Source organism: Crassostrea angulata, chromosome 2, assembly GCF_025612915.1.
Source record: "Crassostrea angulata isolate pt1a10 chromosome 2, ASM2561291v2, whole genome shotgun sequence".
Lineage (NCBI taxonomy): Eukaryota > Metazoa > Mollusca > Bivalvia > Ostreida > Ostreidae > Magallana > Magallana angulata.
In genome coordinates, this window is record NC_069112.1 from 42,340,224 (window position 1) to 42,365,520 (window position 25,297).

At 31.8% G+C, this 25,297-nt stretch overlaps 1 protein-coding gene across 1 annotated transcript in view; it reads left to right on the forward strand.

Annotated features, from left to right (window-relative positions):
• The window catches only part of LOC128174352 (multiple epidermal growth factor-like domains protein 10), a 214,972-nt gene that overhangs the window by 179,773 nt on the left and 9,902 nt on the right, over positions 1-25,297 (forward strand). The window contains exons 15-17 of the mRNA XM_052839919.1: positions 14,632-14,769; positions 14,986-15,123; positions 15,776-15,913. Coding sequence (XP_052695879.1) covers positions 14,632-14,769; positions 14,986-15,123; positions 15,776-15,913 — 414 coding nt within the window. The remainder of the gene's footprint in view (positions 1-14,631; positions 14,770-14,985; positions 15,124-15,775; positions 15,914-25,297) is intronic.

Below are 25,297 nucleotides of genomic sequence, written 5' to 3' on the forward strand. Positions count from 1 at the left end.
TTCCGTTCAGTTGTTGTACGTCGTAGTTGAACTTTGACCTCACTCCATGAGTTTGGTTATGACTATGTTATTTGTAATTTTTTACATGGGACTTTTGGCGATTTCAAAGGCTTATGGTAAGATTACATACACAAGACGTCATATTACTTTGCAATGGTATTACAGAATACTTTTCATAAATTTCAATATTTGAATTAACGTATAGCATTCCAATCAAGACGGATATCTACCTTTACTGCTTATCAATAATATATTTTATTAACGTTTTATATGTACATCCATTTACATGTGGAACTCTCAATATGGATGTACGTATACTGTGTAAACAATATAATAACTGTCACATGTAATTTATATAAACATGACATTTATGTGTATTAAAACTGTGTATGCTTTTCTGCAAATATATTTTAATGACTTGTATTTGATAAAATCACAATAGGACCAATGCATAAATGAAACAATGTGTTTTCCTGTGTTATCATAATGTAAATGTTATTTATACCACATCTAACGTTATTATATGTGTAAAATATGTCTTGGATGTGTGTTTGTTGACAGTTAACGTTGCCCTCAATAAACCAGCGTACCAACAGTACCCAAACAGATCACTGAAAATTAATTTTAATTTAAAATAAATTAATAAGTAAATGTTAGTTTACATGAACCCACTCAATTTTGTAAATGTAAATAATGTTGTTAATATGGGGTTGTGTGTTTGTTGACAGTTAACGTTGCCCTCAATAAACCAGCGTACCAGCAGTATCCACTAATACTAGGTGACGACAAATATGACGCCTGTAACGCTGTGGACGGACGTAAATCTGACCTGAGCTGGAGTGGTCAATGTGCTGTATCAGAGTTAGGTAGACGTACCGCCACCTGGTGGGTGAACCTGACCAGCATCCACAGTATCCATCACATCACTATATACTTCAGGACGGACAACAATGGTACAGTGTATAGTCACAGTCATTTTGTATCTTGGAAATGATAGCCTCTGTGGTGTAAACTTCCATCACGCATAATTATACGCTTTTTATTTACATGTAAACAATTTTGTTTTCTCAGAATAATAAATCTTAATTTGATTTTCCCTGTTAGTTTCAAAGATGCAATACCGAGAAATGTTTATTTTAATGTAATTGAAACTGGACAAAATTAAACTGTTTCAATGGCTGTAATGCACATTAATGTTAAATGAATTAAAAGCCCAAATCCATAAATGATTTTTAAATTAAAATTACAATTAAAGAGAAGGTTAGATGATGAAATCTAGAGTTTGCTTAATACACTTTACAAGTATGTTCGTTCATGTTTTAAAGTGCATTGATTTGCCAGGAGTCATTTGAGGTTAGGTTTTTGGTTACAGGGATAAAACACACATATTTTCATAGTGACGTAATACCAACTTCCTTTTACATGTATTATCTAACCTGAGCTGAAAGCTCAAGTAAGCTTTTTTGATCACTTTTGGTCTGTCGTCTATCTTTCTGTCCGTCTGTAAACATTTTACATTTTCAACACCTTCTCCAGAACCACTGGTCCATTAAAACTATTTTTTACACAAAACACTTTTAGGCAAAGATGATTGAAAGCATCCTCAGGTCGTATTCATTCATAGTAGAAATCATCACCTCTGGGGTTGTGTTGGGCCAAAATGAGGATCGCATTTTTACATAAGAATATATAGAGAAAAGTCTTTAAAAATCGTCTTCTCAAAAACAAAACAGCCAGGAAAACTAAAATGTATTTGACAACATCCGCAGGTAGTTTAGATTCAAAGTTGTGAAAATCAAGACCCCCGAAGGTAGGCCGGGTCACAATGGGGGATCGAATTTTTTTACATATATCACTACTGTAATGAAAAAACCCTGAGACTAAAAAAAAAAACCCGAGGAAACCCTGAGTGCCACTGAGAAATTGTCACTGAGGGTACTGAGGAAAAAAGCCCTGAGAGACCCCGAGATCGGCACTGAGGAAGCCCTCAGAGACCCTTAGGTCGGCACTAAGGATACTGAGAAAACCCTGAAAGACCCCAAGGTCGGCACTTAATACGATTTCTTTTAAATCTTTAATTATTTAACAATTGTGGTAATCATAAATAGCGACATAAGTAACAATTCATTAATTTGGTAAAAATATATTTTACTGATGCAATTGCATAGTATAAGAATTTTTCATAAATACAGCATCTTCAATTAATTGTAAAGGGAAAATACAGAAACACAAAGGATAAGTATGTATTTAGTCAGCCCGCGGGCTGGATGAAACTTTAGAAACTTTAATTGCGCTTGCATGAATGGGAAGTCTTGGAAGTAATTAGATATTTTTTTTTAGAAAACTTTTGCAGAAGCTATGAAACTGGTCAGTTTCTAGGTCAAACTGCGCATCGATGTATTGGGAGACTGTTAAGGGAATCTTGGCAGCCACAATCCTGAGTCCGTGTATATCTTTTTGACTCTCTTTATGAGATTGAAGAGGTAATATTGGTAGTTGTTTGCGACGAGATCATGAAATTCGGAGAGCTATGTTTGAAAAGTTACACTTTTAAGTATTAAGTAGGTGTGCAGTCATACATTATATGTACACGCTTCTCGCCTCATCATCGTTTACAACAATAACAATAATAGTGCAAATTAATGTGCAACCACATATTTGTGTTGTTCTGGAAACTTCACTTTAGTCTTAAAATTAAAATCCCGCTGGTTGACTTTCTTAGCTTTTTAAAAAGCTAACCATGTCTGTACTTAATTATATATCCATTGTATGCTGGTTTAACATGTGAAAAGCGAGGGCCACATGTTTTACTTAATCTATGATTAAAAATAAAAAAAAGCCGTTAACATTTAAAGTATTCCTTCAAAATGAAATAATAGTCGGCCGTAAAATGTAATGTTTTTTTTAAAATAACTAATCATGTTCATTTTTATTCATTTAATTTATCATTTTAGTCGAGCTAACAGAACATATTTGACTACTGAACATTCTTAAATTCAATTACCGGTATTTTTAAATTGAAACAAGGCAGTGTACATCTATTTTGATATATCACATCGCATATTCTTGTACAGTATGGAAAAGAAAACATACTGTAGATTCCTTATTTTACGCGAGTACTTAATTCCGCGATTCAACGATTTTTTATCAAATCGCGAGAACATAAAATCGCGAATGCCGAAATAGCATCATAGTTTGATGTAATTTACATGTTTTCCAAAATTAAAAGCGAGATTTTAGAATTCGGGATTTTACGTATATATTAATCGCCTTTAATTAGGAATTTACAGTATATATATGTAAACTATTCTAATGTTTAGACAGTAAAATGGTGTAAGGTTATATAACTCCATGTATTCTCTCTCTCTCTCTCTCTCTCTCTCTCTCTCTCTCTCTCTCCATTGTTAAGGTAAACAAACAGAAAATTACAATTAAAATTTCATTTACAAGCCAGAGTAAAATATAAAATAAACCATTTACTTAATCCCGATTTTAAGCGATCACTATATAAATCTAGTCCTTGTTCAAAAATCATAAAATTTATTATGATTTGATTGTCATGCAGTGGACCCGCTCGAAATCACTTTTTATATAAACATAAAAAACCCAAACTCCTTTTATTTACGGTGTAATTCCCCGCCGTTTGCAGCTGTCACTCTGTCGCGTGCATAGTCTTAGCCTTGTCTATTTGTTCCGATATTGTTCTTGAATGTGTTCTGTACTTGTACACAAAGGAGACAGTACATCATCTATCATACACAGTGTTCTTTTATCATGGGATTTCGAATCAGAAACAAGAGAATCAATGATCAATAAATATTGAAATGCACGATTTGAAACTCGGACACATGTTACACTACATGTAACAATCTGTTGCGTTAAAACTTTATAGTATTTCTTTTACAATGATTTTTTTATTTACATATTGATATACTTTTATTTTTGTGATCGGCTTCGGCCGATCACTACTGTGTCCATATGAGGCATCCGGCAAATGCTTCCACGTGCGCACACATTCCGCTTGCATAAGTAGTTCTTATAAAAACTTGAAGTTTGGTTTAGTATTTATATAACATTTTACTTTATTTCAATTCATTTACCTTAAGAGCTGCAAACATACATAAAATACAGTTCGACCTGTTAATTCAAAAATGCACATTTTGTCTCACGCGTAAGGATTCATTCAGAAATGCAGCTGACCTCGATGAACTGACCTCAATCATAAGAAGATGCTCCAAGAACTGACCTCGATCTATTGATGTTGCATAATAGTAGCTAGGAAGATGGCTTGATTTATAAACAAGGTTACGTTATAATGCGACTTCAATAGCAAGTTATGATTGCATTCAATGTTTTTCAGTCGCATTATTTTAATACAACTATTTCTTTGTATACGTGTTAATGCTCTTTGAAGATCCCTACTCAGTATTCTAAAGAACAAGAATATACATTAACATTTTAATTATTACGTTAAATATATAAAACTAGACAATTAAGGAGTTTACGAACGGCTTTCCCCAAATTTATTTCGAAATCAAATTTGTTGACGGTTTATAATGATGAAATTATGGTGTTCATATTCAAAATATTCTATATTCTGTTACAATACGGTACTTTTTAAATTATTTTACATCAAACTGATCATGTTGATTGCTTCTAGCTATCAATATATTATTATTGCCGATCATTCCTTTAAAAGGAATACTTGTCCGATATTGCCTCGGGCCTGTTCATTACATTCAGCACAATGGCGGTTGTACGAAGATTGTTCGGAAATTATTGAAACTTTTACTCTTGTTCTTTAAGGAAAAAAGATAACCCTTGAAATTTCACCAAACCGTAAATAAGGATAGAGTTTATAAATGTGTAAGGTTTCTTGTCCATGGCTTGATTATATGTAGATCATTCCTAGTAAGCGGATCTACGTGCCTTCTTTCAGTGACCCTGCGCAACAGCAAAGTTTTCGCAACTTTATTTTACGCTTCTCATTGTACCTGTGTTTTGAACACCTTACAAACGTACGGTAATAATGATTATTTTTACTTCTCTTCTTTCATTTCCAGGTGTCACCATTTACATTTTCTCATATCCTCGACTTTTCGTGGAAAGGAATTCGAGTTATTTGAACTTGAAAGTCAAATTACCGTGAAAATCTCCTGCAGTCATTTTGCACATAATTTTGAACTGCTGACAACAGTAAGTGTGTAAAAAGTACTGGACATCTAGTCCCGTTGCTTAATTAAAGTTAAACAATCAGTGAACAAATATGATAAACTAATTAAAGCTCTTTATCCTTTGTCATCGTATAGTTTTTTTAAGAAATTGCGAGGCATTAAAAGGTCTTATAATATTTCAACCAATTTGATGTATATTTGCTGCGGCGGCTTCACGTCAAAATTCAATGTAAAGTCGTTGTTGATTTATTGCCTGGTAAAAAAAAATGTACCATATCCGTATTTCATCTCGAACATTAGTAAAACTTGATCAAAAGTTAATCGCCAAAAGCAGCAAAATAAACATATTTAATTTTATTTCTTTTATCATTAACTGTAAGTCTACGGACACTTAGAAAGTTGTTTAAGTTTTAATCTCCAATTTTATTCCTGCGCAGGGTATCACAACCACTGACTTGTTTATATACCGTTGTAAACAAAATATAAAACATTCTTTTTAAATATTACTTTGTTTAATTACTTGTTGGGATATCTTTAATGTTTATGCCAATTTTCACCAAAATGCGTCACTAAGTTAGGGAAATATTCGAGTTGATTCAATAATTTCCAAACAGTCCTCGTATATCTTGTATACTCTTTGTTAGCTACAGTGGGTTTTTTTCTGATCATGGACAAACAATAGAATGGGCAATTGATACACACAACGGAAGTGTTAGTAGAAGGTAATATGCATCGTTAAATAAAAACAGTACAGTGGGAGTTCTATTTTAATCAGATGTCAAATTGATATATATGTAATTATTTAAATTAGATATTATTTTGTATGCATGGTTATTGTAAAAGAAAAAAAAATCTTTGTTGTAGTTTTAACAAAAAATGAAGCAATATTATAAAGCTCATACCCGAACATGATTTCTTTTTCTTACTTAATCTCAGAGTTGTTAAAAAGAAATTTCGACAAAATAAAAATATAAATAACCATTATAAAAATTCATTAAAGAAGCTTTTAAAATTTTATATTTTAATCGAATAATTTAGATCGTTTTCTACATAAAAAAGACCTCACGGTCTCTCAGTATCTCAGTGGCGGTATCAGAGTCTCTAATGGCTTCCTCGGTACCCTTAGTGCAAACATCAGGGTCTCTCAAGGTTTCCTCAGTACCTTCAGTGCAAACCTCGGGGCCCCTCAGGGTTTCCTCAGTACCCTCAGTGCCGACCTAAGGGTCCCTCAGGGTTTCCGCAGTACCTTTAGTACCGACCTCAGGGTGTCCTCAGTACCCTCAGTGCCGACTTCAAGGTCTATCAGGGTTTTTTCAGTGCCAATGAGGGTTTCTTCGGGGTTTTTTGATAGCCCCAGGGTTTTATTTTCATTTCAGTAGTGTATAAAGAGTTAATCTTTTAAAAATTTCGCAAAAAGCAATCAACCAGGAAAACTGAAGCTTATGTGGAAGCATCTTCAGGTAGTGTAAATTTAAAATTGAAAAAAATTATTACCATCGGAAGTAGGGTGGGACTACAATGATGGGTTGAAATTTTACATAGGACTACTAAAGAGAACAGTCTTTAAATATCTTCTTCTCAGACACAGATCAGCCAGGAAAGCTGAAAATTGAGTGGAAGCATCCTTAGGTAGTGTATATTAAAAGGTGTGAAAATCATGCCCCCGGGGGTATACTGTAGGATTGGGCCAAAATGGGGGGGTCGGATTTTTATATAGGAATATATAGAGATATATATATAAAAAAATCTTTAGAAATAGGAATATATATTTTAAAAAGTCTTTAGAAACCCGTCTTCTAAAAATCCAATCAGCCAGTAATGTTGAAATTTGTATGGAAGCATCCCCAGGTAGTGTTCATTGTTGATTCAAATTGTGAAAATCATGAGCCCTGGGGGTAGGGTGGGGCCACAATGAAGATTAAATACCTTAAAACTGCAAGCCGCAAATCCGACCTTAAGGTACTGAATCCCAATTAACTAAATTATCAATCTTACACTCATGCCAATACTTCAACGCATGACCTAAGGTAACAAGTAACGGTATAGAGTTTTCAAAAAAAAAAAAGTGTAATAATGAAAATGTTCAATGCTCATGATCTCACTAGAGGTCGTGCTACACAAGCATCGCTTACACCTATGTCAACGCCCGATGTAAAAGATGTAAAAGATTATTGTACAAACTTAAACGATGGGCAAAATGTTACTAAAACCTATGTAATTGTTCCTTTTGTTTATATATGTGATTATGAATAATTAAATTTAAATCTTTAAAGCCGTTATTCATTTTGATTTCAATTTTACTGGGATAACTATTTTGCTGGGGTAAACATTAAAATATGATCACATGATCTAGTTATACAGATGTTTGACAAATCAGTTTCTGTACGCTATCGATTGATCGATGATTTTACATAAACCAGCAGCAATGTCATCTCCTGTGATGTTTTTTAACGTGTCCTTAAAGTCATCGCCCGTCGATGACTTCCCTTCAAGCTGATTGTACAGAAGCAGCAAATCAAAACTGCCATGTGCTCGCCATGCTTGTTTTGATCATCTGCGACTATTTTTCTGGTGTTGACAGAGGTGTAAGCGAAGCTTGTGTAGCACGACCTCTGGTGAGAGAATGGTTCAGTGCTATCAAAATAATACGACAACATTTCGCGCAGAATTATAACAAAGCAGACTTGTCTCTCATCTAACACTGCAATCTATCGAATCATAGCAGGTAGACAACATAGAAATCAAACGATGGTCCTTGTGTAAACCTTTTTAGCAGATAGTACTTTAAGTATACCTTTATCCACTAAATGTCGATTAACACAAACAATCTCCAACATCTATTCATGACTAACATGGCGACCAGATAAAATCACTGTATGTAAAGATATGATTCTTACAATCACGATATACTTTTTGGCGTATTTTAGAGTGACACTTGAATGGTCAGGTTTGAGTTTTACCTTCTGCATTGTTTTTTTCTTTTCAAATTATTAGCCACAAATAGTTATATGTTATTCCTGAAAAAAATCTCTATAGCACAAATATCCTGGTGTTTATAATAACAAACCAATGATTTCCAATGTAAGATATTGTGTTAAAGAAGGCGCTAGCACGATAAAGAAACCTTCGTATGTATAGCTCCTGTAAATCATATGCAGTTTTTTTTTTCATGGTCAGATTTTAAAGGGTTTAAAAAATATCAGATTAACTTGGGAAATGTTTTATGTCATCTACCCAACACGGTTATCAATACTATTATCTTCACTGGTGTTCCTAAAGGTTTTTATTGGGGTTTCAAGTGATATTTTGTTAATCAAGAAACCGTTAGGTGCCTTTTCACATGTTTTTGCCTGTTCTGTACTGTTTTGAATTAACGTGCTTAGCTTTTTTGCACTTTTCGCCACACACTGACTCTCTCATGCAATATATGACCCTGACTGAATCCAAATTTGTTATCAGGGCGTATCGTTCCGACATAAAAACGTATAAAGTTTTAAACAAGGAAGTTTTAAATATGTCATTTTTTCCCCTGACAATTCTTTCTAACAACAATTATATACGATAGTTGCTGAACATTTTATATTACTCTTGATATTAATCTTTGTCCAGTACTTTTCATTCACAACGGTATACGACTAGTGTTATTAGAAAAATACCAGTTAAAGTGTTCAAAATACGATATCATAATTCTGTTTATATATAGAAATGGTTTAATAATACGTAACTATTTTTTTTGGTCAGAAAATTCTCAGAGTTTACATGAAGCCCCCACCATTATATTTGATATTATAATAAATTATGGTGGTGTTGTTATTTTAAATGACAAATATATGAACCATTTATATTCCATGTAAGTGTGCGTTAAACTATATAACTATTTTATTCGATAGGTGCATGGATAATGCGTAATATGTTGCGCCTATAGTGCAGTTGATATTTAGCAATATTTCAGTTGATATTGTAAAAAAATCATATGAAAATGGTTTTCACTGGATCGATAACGTCTTGTACAGATTACTTGTATCGGAGATACATAGCAGGACGTTTACTTGGATTATCTGTGTATGTCTCCAATACCACGGCTAGATCACAGGGAACGTTGTGTTTCAAGGACGACAACTTCACAAGAAACACAATACCTCCTGTTTTCACAACAAACTGTTCTGTTCATGGACAATATGTCATCTACCACAACGAGAGACTACCTGGAGTTGTCTACCCTGACGGTTATTATATTTATGTAGATAGTGACCTCTGTGAAGTAGAGGTGTATGGTAAGTGTTCTTGATAATTTCAATAATCTTTGAAGAAATGTTTTAATATTATTCATAATTGGTCACAACAAAACAACAAAAATAAAGCTATCAAATCTTGTTCAATCGTTCTGTTTCCATTGATCTTTGTGAAGTAGAAGTGTATGGTAAGCATTTTTTTATTCCAATAACCTTCGAAAATTGTTTCATGTGTGGTTACATATATTCATTTTTATTTTTTAAAATATAGAACAATAAAACAGTGTGCAGACCTTGTGGATTAAGTAAATAAAGTTACAGTGTTGTTGATTTAAAGTGCCTATTTTAACTTCTGAATGTATGCCCCCCTCCCTTAAAAAAAACAACAACATTACGTTGTTTTGGGTAGCAATTTACTTGGATTATCCGTGTATGTCTACAATACCACGGATGATCACATGGGATGTTGTATTTCAAGGACGAAAACTTTACAATAAACTCAAAACCTTCTGTCTTCACAACAAACTGTATATTTCACTGACAATATGTCATCTAATACAACGATAGACTACCTGGAGTTGTCTACCCTGACGGTTATTATAGTAATGTATGGAGTAACCTCTGTGAAGAAGAGGTGTATGGTTAGTGGTCTTGATATGTTAAAAAAAACCAGAGTGTAGAAGCTACGGATTAAATTAGTAATCTGAGAACGTCATGCGTGTTGTCCATTTGAAAAAAAAATCCAAAAAAAAAAATCCAAAAAAAAAAAAAAAAGATACCAAATTCTTGTTCAATCATTTAAGGTGGCTTTTTTTTTTATCGGAATCCCCTCCCCATCCCCCCCCCCAAAAAAAAAATCGAAAAAATGGACCATGTACATTATATGAATACTGCTTCTTTGCGAGGGTAACAGTTGAAATTTATACCGGGAAACCCATTGTCAACCGACGCGAAACTTTTTTTACCAAGAGGTGTCAAATTCAACTGTTACCCTCCTAAACAAACTTTATTTACTTTATTAAACTGAACGTCTTAATTCTATAAAACAGTTTACTGCCTTTATATAAAAGTAACGTGGATTCTACGACGAACCGTATGCACATTATTTACATGCATGGAACAATTCGTTGTGTTACAATGTAACCATTAGGGAATGTGTTGCTAGCGCTGAGTGTTATAGAACAGATCATCAAGTGCGTCTAAACCAATCAGATTTCGGTATTTAACATGAAAGTATAGTAATATAATTTGTTGTTTGGTTTTGTTTATTTTTTTTTTAAATATTTCCCTAGGTGGTAGGTTTGTTTTTTTGATTTGTGTCTTCTATCTCTAAAAGCCTCTGTTTTGTTACTTAAAATAAAACGGCAAATAAATGTTTGACAAAGTTTAATGTATGATTGGCGATAATGTATATATCATATTTAGAAATACATGACTAGATACATTCAGTATGAGAGACCGAGTTGTATGTTAGTCATGTAGTGGAAATACATTGATTTTTCTAGCATCTATGCATTATATGAATGTCTGTACATTGTGTCATGATTTCCAATTACATTAAAAAAGGAGACTTTTTAAGGTTCATGACATCTTCGCTAGGCAATGATTTTTGGTAAAAATGGCTTAATGAGGGTGGAGAACATTACTGGTCTATCACAAACATCACCAGTGTGTCGGTTTTTTTTTTTAATCTGCTATACTACTAGCTAGCCAAATAAAAAAAAAACATTGCTTTGATATACTTTTAACGGATGCTTACTTATACTTTCTTAAGTTACATTGTTCTTTGATGGCGTTATGTAAACGTATAGTTATCCGTACCCAATGCTGTCAGGTACATGCGAACGTTTTTTGTTCAACAGTTGTCTGAACCGTTAGGTATACATGTACATATATTTACCGTACACTACTAATATAAAATGTCTTGAGTGATTATTTCACAGGGTAAATTTACCAAAAATCACAAACAAACCAAAACAGTTTAACCAATAGACCCCCTTCTTGTTTTCTCACAAGTCACAAAGTCACCTAATGTTCCCTTACAAGTATATTTACCAATTCAGAGATATACATCTATACTTATTGTTCATGTAAAAAAGGAAACGCATGATACTCAATTTATGACTATTCCTTGAGATATTATTTAATTTATTTAGCGTTTCTTAAACGGTGTCCATCAACAGGGTTTTAGGTGTTGAACTGTGTCGTTATAAATGTTGCAATGTTGCAATATGTTTCTCAGTGAATTGGTTTGGTCCTACCGGGTATATTCCCTTGTCATGTAAATATAACGCATGGTATTTAGTTAGTATTTAAGGTCATCGCAAGGAATATATTTTATAATAGTAAGCATTAACATAAAGGTTGTCTAGCACAGTCATGTACATGAACGCCTCTTGCATTTTATTTCTTTAAGAATAGTTTCAAAATAATTAAAATAAAAATCGTGTAATGAATAACTTTTAATGTACAGGATGTCCGGAAACAGGCTTTTACGGATCTAACTGTTCCATTCCCTGTCCCGATGTCAACTGTCAGTACTGTCACATAGAGACGGGCTATAGCCAGTGTTGTAAACCTGGATACCAAGGTCATCACTGCGAATTAGGTAAAAACTATTTTCAATAGACAAAGATTACCCATACGTGTTCAGGCGTCTACATGGCCTCGTTACGTTTCGGTTACCATTTTAAAGCATTGATAGAACTTATCAGATTTGAAGATATTTTTTTTTATTCTAAGACAATCATACAAAACAAGTTAAAACGTGTAATATTTTTTGTTTTAATTGTGTGTAAAAAAAGATCATAAACCTGCGTGCACTTATGATTATAACAAATTTAAAAAACATTGAAATATTTTATTTTAGGACCCATTTGATTCCATATCAAAAAAATTGTATTGCTGATTAGTTCCTGTATTGACTTTAAACAGTTTCACAAATGTTTTAAAAAAAAGCATTGTTAGTGTGCAGTCAATTAAGTAACCTTTTTCCTACAGCAAATCTGAAATTAAGCACATTTACGACTATGGAGGATATGTATTTATGTCCCAGTAAAGTCTGTTTATAAACCTAAAAAAAATTACCGTATATAATGAACTCGACTCTAAAGAATTTTCGACTCTACCAAAGTAAATGTAAGACTTCGCCAATGAAATTGTACCGCAATTTTTCATTCTTGTAACGGATATTGTACAATGATTATTAATTTAAAGTCATATGAAATTTTAAGATTTGTAGACTGCTCTAATGTTTAATAAATGGAATGTTCGCGGCCTTACAAGAAAAAAAAACGAGTCCCTTATCTTGGACTTTGCCTTTTGAGTCTTGTTCATAGTTCCCGACGGTAAACTACATCTAATTTTAGGGTGTTTACAATAATATAATGGTCAATGGTCTGCGCAAATAAAACAAACCGCTCGGGAAATATAATTCATTTTTATTGTGTCTAATTTTGATTTGTCAGAGGTTTTTTTGGTTGTGTGTTGTGGTAGGAAGCAGAGTAGTGAAGATAAAAACAAGTTCAAATTCTCGTTTGCCCATAAGTTTTATATCTGTAAATAATGATCCTATCGATTATAAAACGTACAACAGTTTGAAATACTGTCATATTACCGTTTGAGAACAAATTCACTGTGATATTTCTTACAAATTCGTTATTGAAATTTAACAAATAACGGCTATATTAAAGAACATGTTTTGCTTTATTAGTTAATTTAGTTTTATACCGGTATAATTATTCAACACAGATATTTTGTTTTCTATATTACAAACATTAGCCTTTTTTCCGTATATTGAATGTATTTTAGCGAGTTATAAAAACAAGGCCAGTAATCACTTCCATGTATGGGTCATGTATCATACATTGTTGCAGCAAACATGTACAAAATTGTATTGGTTTAAAGTTTCAAACCCACTTTGAAACTCCAAACACAGTATTTCGTCTTTTATAAAGAAATACGCATCCCTTGAATTTGGTGGTTTTTGTCAAAACGTTGGAATGCTGATTGTGAATTCTTCTACTAAGGTCATCTGTTTTTCAAACGTATAACAAACGTAACAGACGATAAGAAAAGAGTAGTTCTTTTTGCAGCATTATTTAAACCAAGTTATTATGCTCATGGAGGTGGTGTGTTTGCACTTTGTTGTTACAAGCGGCCATAAAAACCATTTTTGTCTAAATCAGATACAGCTGTTTATTGTGTAAAAATTGCATTTTCTTGTATTTTTACTAGCATGTCCACGTGGTTATTTTGGAAATAAATGTACTGGAAAATGCAATGACACATGTTCCGGATGTAATAATGTGAATGGCGTTTGCGACTCTGGATGCATACCTGGCTGGAGAGGTTATCACTGTAACGAAGGTAGCATTCTTAATATTTAAAGTTTGGAGCGGAATTTTTTCAGGCAGACTATATTTACAACAATATCTAAAATAACTTTACCACTGATTCATAAAAAATAATAATGACAACATTTATGATTAGTAGTATCAAGTTAGTCCATCCATAACTTAGGCATATTAGGCAAATTAAACAATTTTTCTATTATGAGACTGACATAAACCAAACTTGGGTGTATGTATGTAGTGAATTAAATGAGCTTTTGCACTTCAATTTTTAACGAGTTGTCTGCCTTAATGAACATTTTTAAATATAACTTTCTGAAAATATCTATGGTAAACTATAATTTTTTTAGCATCTTCGAAGAAAGGAAAAGCTTTTGCAACTTTTTATCAAGAAAAATGTGAGAAAATTCCTTTTACTAAAGAAATATATAAAAATACATATCTCCAATACACTCAATACTACTTCAACATATGATAAATTCATTAATATTATTTGTTTTTAAAAATTCAAAGCTGAATCTTAATTATTTAAAAAAATAAACTCATAAAAATCACACTGAGTGTATAGTGATCAAACTTGAAAAAAAATAATAGTTATGGATGGACTACTTAAATGAGAATAGGGGTTGCCTAGTAAAGCCAATGCATTCTTTTTAAAATGTTCATTTTAGGAAATAATGGTTGTTTATTGATTTGGTTTATGAACAAAGTTGTAAATTGTAGAAACAGAATAGCAGAAAATTTTAGTTTTTATTTGTTTTGTTTGGCTAATATATGTAGATAAAACATTCAAAACACTGCTTACCAATTTTTTTTTGTAATTATGAATATGAGACACAGCATTGTGATGGACTTGTGTTAATTATATTAAAGAATGTGACAGAGGGTCGTATGGTATTATATGCAATGAAACATGTGGACACTGTCTTGATGTAAGCCAATGTTTCCATATCAATGGGACATGCTTAACTGGATGTGAAGCTGGTTTTAAAGGTGACGTATGTAAAACAGGTAAGGAAAAATACAGGTACAGGCAGAGGAACAAACAAAAGCCTTCCATTTTTTTTTCTAATCAGCTAGTTATTTAATTCTTACATGTAATAAAGGCATGACAACATGTAACTGTTGCAATGATATACAGAGAAGTGCATTAATTTTAAGGTATAGCATTATATATCATTCTCAAAATATTAAGTTGGAGTCATTTCATATCATTTCATTTCAAAGATTGTGACAAGGGTTCATACGGCGTTGACTGCAACGAAATGTGCGGAAACTGTTTGAATGAAAGTCAATGCTCTAATATCAACGGAACATGCTTCACTGGATGCAATGCTGGCTACGAGGGGGACTTGTGTAAAACACGTGAGTAGAAAGTTATCAGGACAACTAGTTAGATATGCATCAGGTAGTTAGGGGAGTGATGATTACTTATTGAAAATACGGAGATGTATAACCTGAATTACATTTGTCATAAGTGTTATAAAATATTCTGTAAGAACCTTTAAAACCAAAATAAACAGAGAAATAAATTTTCGTTCATCTTTATAGGAATGATAATATGACAAAATTCAAAGTGAATTTAGAAAAAAAGTAATACAAAAAAATAATCAATAAACATATGACTTATAAATAATCAGGTGCCAACAGAATATTCGTTTACACACGAACGTGAGGATTCGGTTATTTTCGATCAAATTATATTGTTTCTAAATCAAACCAATTGCCATTGTTAAAGGATTTTTATAATTTGTTTAATTGAAACATATGATTTATTTTTACTCAAAAAAAGAAACAAAGAAACAAGCTGGATGTCAACGTAATGTTAGAATTAGACTAAAAAAGCAAAATAATGACTTTTTCCAATTTTACGAGAAAACATGACGTTCACTAATGTTAATGTTTAGGTTTGTTATGGTTGTAAGACAATACTGATGCAAGTCAATGCAATACTTGTTACTGCATTAACCTGTCCTAAACAGCTGTCTGGCATTCGTTGTATCTATAATTGTTTTAGAATGCAATAAAGGATCTTATGGATATGAATGCAATGAAACATGCGGGCACTGTAGAAACATAAGCTATTGCTTTCCGATTAATGGTACTTGCTTAACTGGATGTGATGTTGGCTATGAAGGAGCCTTATGTAAAACACGTGAGTAGGCAATTTTGAGGCATATAATTCAATTAACAGAGATGTTCTTCTGTTGCAACATTTTCAGATGTTATTATCAGTATAAAAAATTGCAATATTAAAGGAAAAATACTATACATATTTGTGTCTGTCGACATATACTTTATGTATGGAAATGCATATTTTAATTTCTAATTACGGTTTGAAACAAAGGTGCATACTAGACACGAGTGAGTAGAATAAAAAGTGATTACATCATAATAAATTCTTTGATTACAGAAAAAATAGTGCATGCATTATATGTGTTTCTTTAGTTTGAAAGTACAACATTTGATATGAGAAAAAATTAAAAAGATAGCAAAGTTATATGTTTAATTTACTATTTTTTTTCTATATCTGTATTTTTAGGCGTGATTTAACTATAGCAGTGTTTTTTTATTATTGCGTCAAAGTATTCATGACCTATTTTTTGATCGAAGTGCCAAATTGTAAAGTTTGCTTGTATTTAAGACTTATTTGATGTTTTTGAAATCATGTTTTCCCCCGCTAGTTTTAATGTATCAAGCATAAAAATGGGTTAATTTAATATACTCCTAAAATTGTTATGCGCCATCAAAGTATTTCAAACGATAAATTTAATAAAATAACAGCGCATTTCTACGCGAGTTATTCAATAAACGTAGCAAAGAACGTGAAAACGAAGGCTTGAGAAAAACTGAAATAACAAGGCAAGGTAAGCTTTTATTAAGATATTGCAATTTCTAGTGTTGCTTTTGGTAAACTGTAAGAACAATTAATCAGTGAAAAAATGTTATGCAAATTTGTTACAGCAGTCTATCCTGTCGTTGTCAGTCTAGCTAAAAAGTAAAAGGTGTATACTACCAACATCTAACAAAGCTTTACATTACATACATTCTTAGATTAATTGTAAACTTTTAATCAAATATGTTTATGTTTCAAGATTTAAGTAATTAAAGAATTTCACTGATTTATTCAATTAGCTTTTACTGATATGTTTATTTTAAATCTATTTCCATTTAAATATTTAATTAAAATTTACTTTTATTTAAATTGTAATATCCTTTTGAAAAACTATGTATATTGGTAATAAAAGTATTTTTAATAGTTTACACGTGAAAGATAGTTGAATTACAGCCACACACGGATTTTAAAAGACATGCAATGAGTATAATGCACCATATGTTATATGTTATATAAGTTATTGCGTCAGCTGTAATGTTATTTAAGTAAGTCAATGCAAGCTTTCAATATTATCTAATTTATGTCAAGCTATCAGAGCATAATATCAGATTTGTTTGTTGACAAAAAATGTCTATGTTGAAATATTTGAAAACGTAAGTAAAAGTTAACATCTTTCACACTGTAAATAGTGTAAATTAATTACTTAAAATGTACTTTGAAATTGACAGATGCTTCTAACATTATAATTCAACTTTTCACACGTGTATTATCTAAAATAGGGGATTTAATAATTTCTTATTGTTCTGTTTATTTGCAGACAAAACATTCTTTGCTTTATGGTGGAAAAGAACGTACAATTCAACATAGAAAAAAAACATGTTAACTCAATATTCAGTTTAATAGCAATGGAGGATGTAAAGCATGATGGAATTAGTATCTCTATATCAAACAATATTACTCTACCACTTTAGAATTACCCAGCATATCTTGATATTTAGTGTATAATACACAAAAATACCGATGCTGCTTAATTATGAATAGTTATTCATTTACTTACATGTATCATATATCAAATAATACCTATGAAATTATCGATTGATCCCATGACCAAAATTTGACATTATTCATAAGTATGTAATTTATATTTCCAGAATAAGATTGAAAAAAGTTTGCCTCAGAGAAAATGTACAAAAATTATGTAGGAAAAACGATATTACATATTTCAGCAAGCAATATATGGCCAAAAAAGATTTGTATTAAAAACACTTCCTCATATTTTATTTGCTTTACAAGAGGACGCACTTAATATTATATCATGATGCTCATCGAAAGGTATATAACGCCAGAATAAAAACAAACATATTTTTATATGAATTTCTAAACTAAGTACAATTGATTGACCTCTTTAAAATAATTCAAACGGAAAACAAATGATGTTTGTCATCTTAAGTTTGCCGTAAAATAAATTGGTCATCCTTTTACAACAACATTCACCCTTTGTTTAATGATATTGATTCTGTTTGCTCATAATGTGTTTTGTTTTTAACGCTTTGATTATTTTTTTCGATAAAAATATTATACTATTTTTACTGTTGCTCTAAAATTGGCAATACTTGATTTAAATGTTTATTAATTCACAGAAATCGAGGAAATCAACATACTGAACACTGGTTAGGTATCCTTACATCTTTAATGTATTGTTTACAGTGTGTAAGTTATATACATATTTTTGTTACATATAAAGTAGGTAAAAGAACGCCAAATTTTAAAATAATATGACGATTTCTTCTTCGATTGCTGAAAAAAAGTTGATAGATTAACGCATACATCCATTCAACGTTTAACAACGAGCATGCTGAATGTGTTATTGTTTTACGTGTTTCATTGCTGGTATTCATAAGTGCCACCTTTTTAACAATTGGTCGACATTTAGTAAACCGATAATTAATTCAGTAAAAAATATGTTACATGGAAATCGCCTTGATCTAAATTTTTATCTGACTTTTCTCTAAATCAGCAAAGTTTGTGATTTCTGTGACCGTGTGCAGTGAATGTAAAAGATACGCCCTTTTTAAAGCAACAATAAACAACTTATGAATGTCTACATGTAACTATGTTAAACGTTCTTTATGAATACACTAATACTTTTCCTTTTTTATCGCTTAAGTTATATCTTATGAGTTCGAATGTTTACAATGCAGGAAGTTCAAATTTCTATCGACCAGATTGTCCTCTTCATGTTAACGGAAAATTGCGCTCAAAGACACTTGTGTACACTCTAGTCACAAGTTATTTCTTCTTTCTTGACTTCCCTGACATGCTGTGATACGTGCATTCCACGTTACTGTTTCCATTTAGTGCTGTTCCTAATATGAAATTTTGTTACCACAAATAGCGATGTCATGAAAACCAAATCAAGTACAGTTTAAAGTATATCGTAATCAAGCTGTAACCTAGAAATACAGCGTGTAAATATTACTATTGGTTTTCATTTTGTTCATGGTGCCTTTTATGAGACAAAATTAAAAAAAAATTGAATATTTGAGTAAAAATATAAATATCTTAATTCCATACGTGTGATGTATACTACCCGTGAGATGAACATTTGCTTTAAACGGTTGGTGCTTTATCAGATACTTCTGATCAGCACTATTTTAGACACAGCCTATTGCTTCAATGCTTCAGTAACCTTGTTTTTGAAGATGTTCCTGTAAAATCCACATCACTATTTCTATCACCGCAAAATTGTATATTTGTTTTATCCAACACGTTGAAATGATTATAAAGTATAAGTATAATATAAGTATAAAAGTATATATTTACTCAAATAGGCTTGGCGTGCTGAACATAAAGAAAATATCTGCATTGATATTAGAACAAATTGAACGATTGAATAGAAGCAAATATTCTTGGATTCAGATGGTGATTGCTTATGTTAAAAAATGAAACCCTCTGATTTTATAATTAACAGTAATATATTATAAACAGGAATTAAAAACAATTATCATGATTAAATTTAACGTAGTTATATGAACAGCGATCATTTCATCTTCCTTAACTCACTAACAATTTGCAATTTGCTTACAGAGAGACCAGGTGTCGTATACATGTAAATATATGTAGACGTTGGTTAAAGGAACGCTCATAAGCCATTACAATATACAGAAAACGAGAGGAATCTCATAGTAAGTTTCTTTAAAAACAGAAAATTATACATAATATACATTGAAAAAAAGTATGCAAATAGCAAATGAAATGGAACTTTTGTGAAGAAATTGATATACATGTAAATTGTGTACTAGGTGAATAATATTATATAAATTTATAAGCTTTTTAAGTGTACACGTGGGTTTTTTTTTCTCATGTTTAATTAGTGTACGGATGGTATTATTCTAATGATATATATTTACAAAGGTCCAAACCAGATAGAAAGACCAGAGTCACAATTCCTCAACAAAACCCGAGGAAGACTGGATTGAAACTGCTCGGAGCAGAAAGAATCATACTGACGATATATCCAAATATTGCGTTGATCTAGGGACATTTAAGGAAACAATCAACACACGGTGCATGCATTTAATATGAGATGCGATCTTTTTTTTCTAAAATTCAAAAGTCTTGTTCGAGCCGTTGCATGGTTATTAAAATGTTAACTCTGCATTTCATCATAAAACGGTTTTGTATGATCCTAAGAGCTATATGTTGAAGAATCCTTCTAAATACTTAAGATTATCTGAAACCTATAACGGGAACAATGGCTGAATGGTGTTCAACATTTTTTTAAACCAAACTTTATCTATTTCACACCTGTATTCTTATAGAAAAGAAAAACATTTATTTTTTTATTGAATTAAAATTCTAGTGAGATATAAAGATATCTAGACAATGGATTCAACAGGGAATCATTTGTGAAAGCGTTTGCATATATTTTAAAAGAACACACATTTAAGAGAATTGTTTTGATTTTCAAAACCTTAAGATGATTTACTTTAATACTTCATGACACCACCATGATATAGGTTTATTCTGTCCATGTCACATTTTACAGCATTGTATTTCGTTATTGCTTATCAATGTATTTATTTAATGCAATACATTTTGGTGAGTTTTTTTTATGTTAAAAAAAAACAAAAAAACAAAACAATCAAACAAACTCTTACTAAATGAATGGATTATAAACCTCATCCAAAATGTGTTAATTTAAATACATTCAGGAAATGTTGAGTAGATAATCAACTGGCTTATTAATGTGAAGGAGAGCCACAGGCTCAACAATTAAAAACTATGATAAAAAGAACAACAGTTTGTTACATGTACCACATTGGATACATTTTACTTAAGGAAAAAATAAGCTTGAAGTCCTTATAATGAGTTGACATTTGTTTAGATCCGAAGCAAAAAAAATAGACTTTGTTTTTAAAAGAATAGATGAAAAGGAAATCGTGACAATGTGTGTATGACTAGATTGAATTTAACAAAAGACAGTTGGTGAACATTTAATGTGTAATGATTGCTTTTAAAACTAGATCCTACATTATAAAGAACGTGTTTTACGAGTTTTAATTTTTTTAAATTTCTTTTTTTGTTTGTATGTTAGTTTTTTGTTTTTGTTTTTGTTTTTAGCTTTGTTACCCATTCAATACCTTAAACACTGTTTTACTTTGTTATTGATTCGTGCCAGTTTTGCTGTGCGTATTTTGAACAGATTGCCTTGTTTATGAAATCAGTTGCCATTTTTTTCTAATTAGAAGCGAAAAAAAATGATTTTAAAAGAAAGGATGAAAAGGAAACTGTGACAATGTATGAATTATTGCAAGACTATATTTGATCGGATAAAAGACAGTTGATGGACATTTAATATGTAAATAGTTTTTTTTTTCTAATTGAACCAGTTGGATAGACTCTACATTTTAACAGTTCAAGGGTTGTTCGATATGAAATGTGTAGTGAAACACAGCTCGATAACACTTTGTTCTCTTACAGTAAATAGATCTTATAAATGCAATAATTTAACTTGTTAATTGATTCGTGTCATTTTTTTTTCTCTGTGTCTTTAAAACAAATCGGACCAATCCTCAATTAAGACTCAAAGCTCAATGACACTTCAAATAATCTTTAGATGAGGTTATATGCAAACGTATAAGTACATTTAAAAAATTATTGCTTATTTCCTTAAAACAATTGTTTATTTGGTCAATTATTGAAATTAATTGGTATTCTTCAATAAATATAGCACAACATAATACATTATTCGAGTCAAGTACTTTTTTAAAAAACCAAGTACATTAATTTTATGAAGTACGCTTACAACCAAGTAAAAACCAAATTAAGTTTAGCAAGATAATTAATTGCAGACCCTTGAACATTTCCAAGTGTCAATTAAGAGAGACTCTCAAATCTCAATACATATGTACATAATCCAAACACACAACTAACAAACACATTTGTTTCCTATTTATTCCTTTTAAAAGGAAAAGAAAACCACATGCACTTATTATGGGTGTATATAACATGTTTAAGGATTAATGAATAGGGTAGGTATAATTGCTTACGGGTAAAGGTCTCATTTTTAGTATATTGGATGTTTTTTTTGGAGGTTATGATAAGATACCCAGTAGACACTTAAATACATGAGGTGCATGTATCATACACGCGACTTACACACATTTTGCAGTGAACAGGTTTACATGTAAAAACGTATTCCTTTAAAATAAAAAAATAATAAAAAACTTAATTTGTCTATTATACTAAGCACATTAAGTTAAACGGAATTAAGTAATTCGTGTTTCATTAAGAACAAAGCAGTCTATACAAAACTCAAATCAGTTTGTTTTTTTCTTTTTAGTCCCCTACCGGTTTTCACCGGAGGGGACTATAACTTTCCTCTGCGTCCGTCAGTCCGTCCGCCCGTCTGTCTGTCTGTTTGTCTGTCGGTGTGTCCGTTTGTTTGTCCTACTTCAGTTTTCTACACTTTTTTCTTTATGCGTTTGCGGAATTATATATAAGTTCCTGAAGTGCTTCAAAATGTCAAACTACAGATCAAGTTTACACTTTTGTAGCTTTTTGTTGACATATTTTCGAGAGAACTATTTTTTTTTTTTTTATATTCCATTTTTTTTATGTTTGGGTTCGTTATCGGGTTCGCTGTGTATTGAATAAACGAGGAAAGTATGTAGTCAGTAATAATATCGTGCATTACTTGGACCACTCCTAGCTGCAGGTCTGTAGCTCCTGGTGTGAAACAATTCGGATTGACGACCTGGGAGCTACAGTGCCTCCCATAGTAAAAAAACTGCAATTTACGGCGTACAAAAATTGCGCTAGTTTTGGACTTATTAATCTCATTTCCGAACATATTCTATACAAATATTTGATTCCAAAAATTTCTCGGATATTTTACTACAGATATCGTCACTTCGCTTGCCTCTGATATTCTTTTAAACACGATCACCAGCCCTGTTAAATGAAGTGGTGCAGTTTGTTTACATGTAAAAATGCCGACGCTCGATCATGACGTGAAATAATATACTTTTTTTTCCGAGGTCGGTTTATTAGTCCAAAACTAGCACAATTTTTGATGCGCAATAAATTGCAGTTTTTTTTTACTATGGTAGGCACTGTAGCTCCCAGGTCGTCCATCCGAATTTTTTTTAGACCGAGCTACAGACCTGCAGCTAGACCATTCCATGTTTTGTTTATAAAAAAAAACAAACAAATAAGTTACGTGAAATAGTGTCAAGCATTGTGTTGTAAATATAATCGACAGGTTTTGTTCTTTTAGTTTTTGTTTTGTTTTTGTATTATTACAATCGGATTTGTTATCGGGTTGGTCTGTTGATTCGGGGTACAGAAGACGGTAAGAAATTATATTCTGCATAACAGTGCATCGTTTTCACAAATTTCTACAAACCAATAGGGGACGTGTATTGATTATGCAATACTCTCAGAATGCTTGTTTTTGTTGTTGTTTTGTTTTTTTTAATTTGGTTTTCATAATGTTAGAATGCAAGTTGTCGATTCTTCTGCAAAAAGTCCTAAGGTTTTGTTTTAATCAACCGTTTCTGTGCAACATTGTGTAGTTGCGATCCGTCATGGGCCTAGTTATGATGGTCATAGATAGGTGTGGTTGCACAATGTTTAACTATGTTGTAACATGTAAAGCCCTACATATTTTGTTTTCTTATCTGTATTTCATAGCGGCCTCACTGTTTTCCATTGCTATCGCATTAATTGATAATTGAAGTGATAGTTGTGTAGCCGTGATTACACAAATCATAGATTAGATTTTAGATATTGGCTCTCCTTTGCACATATTTCGTCATTTTTCAGAGAAATACATGCATGTGTTACTGTAAGTTTAATGATATCGTAAAAGCATTGGCAATGCATTTTAAGCAGTTCAAATAGTTTTGATTGTCTACGATTTTCATTACCTTTTTTTTTCTATAAAATGCAAAATGATGAACAGTGACTAATGAGCGCAAAGAAGCAGCTCTTGTTATTATATTCCGATAAGCATATTGGCGTAAGAGGGTGTTATTTGGTGTCCCTAGTTAAGGTCTTCCGTTTCCAACGGAAGACCTTGTACTGATTCTGTTGGAAATTCTTCATTATTATTTTTAGGGGTCTTCCGTTTCCAACGGAAGACCCTCTTGTTATTCTACGGTTTCTTTTTCTTTATTATTTAGGGTCTTCCGTTTCCAACGGAAGACCCTCTTTTTTTCTACTGTTTCTTTCTATTATTATTATTAGGGTCTTCCGTTTCCAACGGAAGACCCTCTTGTTATTCTACGGTTTCTTTTTATTATTATTCTACATTTTTCCTCTGACATTTTTCGAGAGCTATAACTCAAAAACTATTTGGTCGATTTTTACCAAATTGACAGGACTAATAGAACATAAAACGTGCTTGCGAATGTAAAATTTTGAGCTGATGACGTCACATCCGGTTTGAGATTTTGAGGATTTTGTGAATTTTTAAGGACCATTTTGTCCACGTAACTTCTCCGAAACTAAAGGGTATAGAAATATGAAACTTTCAGGAATATGTAGATGAATGTCTGTAGATGATCCTCTGTATTTGACATTGTGGAAAATGCGCACGGCGCCGAAGCTCGCCCGAGGTCAAAAATTGGCACCAAAATTTTTGGCAAAATTTTAACACGTTTTGCAACATATCTTTTAACCTGTTGATAATTTGTTAAAACATGTAATGCAAAAGTTGTTAAGATTTACACGAGCTTTTGTTTTGTTTTAATGAAAAGGGGCTGGCCCTTTTAATTAGGGGCCAGGAGGGCTCTAAAGTCTTTTAATTTTAACTCTTAACTGAGCAATAATTTGTCATTAATTATAGAAGCAAAAATGTTCATTGTACAGCTGTTGATCTACACAGTACCTTATTTTAAACATTTGTTACGTAATTAGGGGTTTCAAGGGGCCAGAAGACCAACACTTTGATCATTAATATCTTAAAAAGGAGAAATATTTTGAAAGGCAATGTTGAACAAAAGTTGCTTAAAATAATGTTCTTTAGAACATGGTACCTTGAAATTTATGGTTTGTGGCCCCAGTAAGGAGTTTAAGGGTCGGCCCCTAAAACACTGTTGTCAAGATATCTCCAAATCGGTCAACAATTTCTGAACACTTATTAAACAAAATATGTTTATATTAATAAGATCTTTTATTTAATATTAAGAAAAAGGG